The sequence below is a fragment of the Meleagris gallopavo genome, unplaced genomic scaffold, assembly GCF_000146605.3.
Source record: "Meleagris gallopavo isolate NT-WF06-2002-E0010 breed Aviagen turkey brand Nicholas breeding stock unplaced genomic scaffold, Turkey_5.1 ChrUn_random_7180001922041, whole genome shotgun sequence".
In the NCBI taxonomy this organism is placed as follows: Eukaryota; Metazoa; Chordata; class Aves; order Galliformes; family Phasianidae; genus Meleagris; species Meleagris gallopavo.
Window position 1 is genome coordinate 1 of NW_011184744.1, and position 4,790 is coordinate 4,790.

The 4,790-nt window shown below is 57.6% G+C and overlaps 1 protein-coding gene across 1 annotated transcript; it reads left to right on the top strand.

Moving 5' to 3' along the window:
- Nucleotides 1-24: 24 nt before the first annotated feature.
- Nucleotides 25-4,348, top strand: LOC109364794. Its single transcript, XM_019611397.2, has 10 exons — nt 25-207; nt 468-547; nt 816-927; nt 1,252-1,344; nt 1,596-1,700; nt 1,926-2,078; nt 2,219-2,370; nt 2,744-2,882; nt 3,634-3,785; nt 4,171-4,348. Exons 1-10 carry the CDS (start codon nt 97-99, stop codon nt 4,340-4,342), a joined length of 1,269 nt encoding a protein of 422 aa, XP_019466942.1. The 5' UTR covers nt 25-96; the 3' UTR covers nt 4,343-4,348.
- The last annotated feature ends 442 nt before the right edge of the window (nt 4,349-4,790 follow it).

The following is a 4,790-nucleotide window of genomic DNA, read 5'->3' on the forward strand; positions in this document are numbered from 1 at the left end:
CTGCTCCACACCCTGCAACGCTCGGTCCCCCTGGCCGTGGCTCTCCCGGCTCACATTCCTTGGTCTCTGTGTGTCCGCCAGAATCTGGAGCAGAAGATGCAGTTCCTGAACAGTATTTGCACACTGTGCAGCACGGCTGGAAAGAAGGGCTTGACAGAGAGCCTGGATGTCTTCTGCTTCCTAAACGATGTGCCACAGAACATCGAGGTGAGGAGACATGGCACCCGGGTACCTGCACTCCTGACGAGGACAGGGCACGGGCAGAGGGAGGCAGGGAAATTGTGCACAGACACCAGTGTGCCCCTGATAGGGCTCCAGGTGTTGCTGAGACCTCAGCAGTGGAGGTGGACAGCAGCATCTGTGTGCCAGTGTTGGTCAAGGGGCACTGGGGCTACTCAGGCCCTAGCAGGGTTTGCTGGTGCTGGGTGCCGGTGGCTGCCAGGTGCCATCCCGGTTGTGCTTTGCAGATTCTACTGTGTGAGGAGCCCAGGGAGCAGCTGAGCACAGCACTGATATACCACTGCATCAATGCTATCGCTGCCTTGAGGTAACTGTCCAGCCCATGGTTTTGCCAGCACATCCCCTGGGCACGATCCTGGTGGCCCTGATGCAGCTCCCCACAGGGTCTTGGCTCTTGCCCCAAAGCTGGTGGCATCAGGACTGTCCTCTGACCCAGGCCAGCCCCATGGAGGAGGAGGTGCCTTCCGGCAGGGCTCCCCATCCATCCCAGGGAGTCCTGCCTGGGGGAGGACCTGTTCCACCCCTGCCTCAGCACAGAGACACTGCTCCTAACATCAAGGTCTCTCTATTTGCAGTGAAGTGAACGCAATTTCAGAGGACAAAATACTACATCTCTTAAATGTGTCCTGCAATGTCATCTTCTACCTTCCTCCAACGAGCGTCTTGAACGCTTACCTCTACAACCAAGTACGTAGTACCAGGTGCAACTACTGAACCTCAGGCCTCTGGGCTGCTTCCTGGATTCTTTGTGTCCAGAGGTTAAGAAAGATCCTTGCAGGGCGGGCTCTCAGCCTTGCTGCCCCTCACCCCTTACCCTTCAAGCCCTGGGCCCGGCAACACCCTGTGCTTGCAGACTGGTCTGCGCACAGCAGCTTTACAGCCCCAGGGTCTCCGTGTGTGTGGATGTGTGGGTGTCCTTCCTTGGCAGCCTTGGCAGAGGAGTTCAGAGCAGTCTCCTGGCAGTGAGAGCAACCTCTGAAAGACTTCCACAACCCACTCTACTCTTTACAGACCCTGACAGCTATGAACAACATGCTACAGATCGTGCTAGACAGCCGTCTGTCTATAACCACTGTCAATAATCGGCTGCAGAGTATCTTCAAGGTGTGTCTATTGTAGAGCTCTGCCCCCAGAGGTCCCTTTAGTAGAATTGGAGCCCTCTCCTTGGAAACGGCACTGGCAGCAGCTGGAGCTGGCAAGCCACCCCAGCGGCAGTAGCCCCATGATGGGCTTGGCTCGAGCTCAGGGGAAGCGTGCATGGAGGCTGTGGTTCCAGCCAGGAGCTCGGCAGACCTGCTTCTGCTGGAGTGGGCATCAGCAGCTCCCAGGCTAACCAGCAGCTCCTCTCCTCACAGTTGCTGCTGTCCTATACCTATTCTGGGATCAGAATTGTGCGTGAGAGGACCATGGAGCAGATCTGGAAGCTTTGTGGTTTCATGGCCAGCACTTTCAGGCAGCAGGTAAGGAGGCCTGCTCCCTCCTCTTCTTTTTGCATCCCAGAGCTGCCTCTACGGCTCAGGGGTACCTGAGAAACGAGCTTGGGCACGGGTGGGGGAGCCCTCAGCACGTTTCTGCCCTGAAGCAAGTGTCTTCTTTTGCCCTTTTCCTCTGGTCTTCCCCCTCCAGACCGTGTTCTCATACTCAGTTTGACTTGTCTTCCCTCCCTTTTTTCCTTCCTACCATAGCTGCTTAGAAAATTCCTCGACCCTCCTCAGACTACAGGCATCGTCTTTATGACCCTTGAAAAGACCATTGCTGACTGCAGCTCTGAGGACAAGGAGTATGCCAGGATTATACTGGACTTGGTTTTGAAAGACCCTGGCACCTGGCTAACAGAAGTAAGCACTCAGATGCTCTTGGGCATCTGTGGCCATTTTAAGCCAGCACAGAGCACTGGGAAGAGCAGTAATCTCAGTGGCAGCAGGGCAAATGGCTGCAGTACGGCTGCAGCAGTATTCTCCTTCTGTCCTCCCAACAGGTGCCAGAGATTCTGAAGTTCATCCGCAGAAAGCTGAAAAGCAGCAGCGCGCCTGCTCAGGAGATCTTCCTGTCAGTGCTTGACGTGCTGGCATGCCAGTTTCCCACAGATGTGTTAACAAGCGTGCTGATCCATCTACCACACAGTGACAGGTATCAGCCCTGACAGCCCTACACGTTTGTTCCACGAGAAGGGCTCAGAGGTGCTCCTGCTGCCAGAGCCAAGGAAAGCTACAGGACACCCCCGAGGAGCAGGCCCTCCATCCCACTGTGCTTTCTAGTGCCAGTGGGCTGGGCTGCTCAGGGCTGCAGCAGCTCACACCCACCAAGGCAGCCCAGTGCCTCCCATCAGGCTCCTGCCCTGCCCCTCAGGGAAGGCCACCTCAGCCCTTCCTGCTTGCCCAGGCCAGGCCCCCTAGGCCTTCCCAAGCATGTGGGGTGGCAGGGCCAAGGCTGCAGCACTTGCAGCACCATAGCACCGTGGCTGAGGCAGCCCTGCTGACACAGCATTGCTCTTTCTTTGCAGCACTACCCGGGAGATCTGGAAGATGATGCTTACCATGCGAGAACCTTCAGAAAAGATCTTGGATGAACTGTGCAACCTTCTCCAGGATGAAGAGCGATGCAGTATCACCACAATGGGGATGGGCTTCCTTCATCTGACTGTGAGTAACTGGACAAGGCACTGTGCTGTCCTTCAGGGCTCTCTTTGCCCAGCTCCCTGCCTCCCCCCGCCTTCATCCCCAGACTGGAAACTTGGGGCAGGACAGGGGCAGAGCTGGGGCTGTGGCTTGGGCTAGGGAGAGGCACGGCCTCCGCACAGGCTGAGCAGGCGGCAGGGCCAGGCAGAAGAAGTTCCCATGGCCACTCCCGTCTGGTGCCATTTTTGTGCCAGCTTCTCAAAGGTCAATTGCTCTTCAAAGGCGTGAGAGCAAGAGCCTGTGCTTGTCCGAGGGCAGGAGGAGCAAGCCTTGTCCCTGGCAGCACAGCTTGGTTGTTCTCAGTGATGTGAGGCTTCTGTGTTGGGGCCCAGCCTGGCTGCTGTGCAAAGCATCTTCTGCCAAGGCTTACTTTCAGACCCTCCAGTGCTCGTTTTTCTACCAGCATGAGGTGCCACAGCAGAAATGCGGAGCCAAACAGGCAGCGAGTGCCTTGAAGGCATTGCTGAGGGCTAGCCCTGTCTCACCTGCGGTGTGGTGCCTGGGAAGCTCTGCTTTGGCCTTGTGGGGTGTCTGGGGGAGCACTCTGAGGCACAGGCACCCCGTGCTGGAAACCTGCTGCAGTGCTATGCACAACTGCACAGCACCTTTGTGCAGAATGTGACTCCGAAGCATTTACTTTTGCATCAGCAATAGCAGTGGCTGGGGGGCAAGCGGCTGCAGTGACAGCAGCATTCTCCCCGTGTTCTTGCAACAGGTGCCAGAGATTCTGGGGTCCATCCAGAGAAGCCTGGAAAAGAGCAGTGAATCGCTTCAGAAGACACTCTTCTCACTGCTGGACATTCTGACCTTCCAGTTTCCCGGAGATGTCCTGAGGAGTGTTTTGATCGACCTCCCCCAGTGTGACAGGTACCAGCCCAGACAGCCTCGCATGTTTGTTCTATGAGAAGAGCAGGGCTCAGAGATGCTCCTGTTGCCAGAGCCAAGGAAAGCTGAAGGACACCCCCGAGGAGCAGGACTTCCATCCCACTGTGCTTTCCAGTGCCGGTGGGCTGCTCAGGGCTGCAGCAGCCAATGTTGACCATGGCAGCCCAGAGCCTCCCATCAGGCTCCTGCCCTGCCCCTCGGGGAAGGCCATCTCAGCCTGGGGCCAGGCCGGGCCCCCAGGCCTCCCCAAGCACACGCGGTGGCAGAGCCTGGGCTGCAGCACAGCCTGGGGCCTGCCGGGCCTGCCTGAGCCATGGCGCTATGGCTGAGGCAGCCCTGATGACACAGCACCGCTCTTTGTTTGCAGCGTTACCCTGGACATTTGGAACAGGATACTTCCCATGCTGGAAACTTCAGAGAGGATCTTGGATGAACTGAGCAATGTTCTCCAGGACCAACAGTTGTGCGAGATATTTAACATCACCACAGCGGAGTTGGGCCTCCTTCACTTGACTGTGAGTTACTGGACAAGGCATTAGTGCTCGCCTTTGGGGCTTTCCTTGCCCAACTCCCTGCCTCCCCCAGCCTTCCTCCCCAGACTGGAAACCTGAGACAGGGCTGTTGCAGAGTCAGAGCCACGGCTGGGGCCGGGGAGAGCCATTGCCTCCATGCAGGCTGAGCAGGCTTTAGTGCCTGTGGCCACCCACGGCTGGTGCCTCTTTTGTGCCAGCTCCTGCTGGTCAGGCACTCCTCAAAGGCTTCTGAAGGTCAAAGGACAGGTGGAGCAGGCCAGAAAGTCGTCTTGCATAGTGCTAGGCCTGGGCCGCAGAGGGATGGTGGGGCCTTCCAAAGGCGCTGCTGCCCCAGGCTAGGCTGTGTCTCCCCATTGCCCAGCCCTGCACTGCAAGAGGAGCCAGGAGCTGCAAGGTGCAGGGAGTCCTGCTGCCTCTGCCTGGTTCTCATTGCTGCCTTTGTTTCAGATGATGC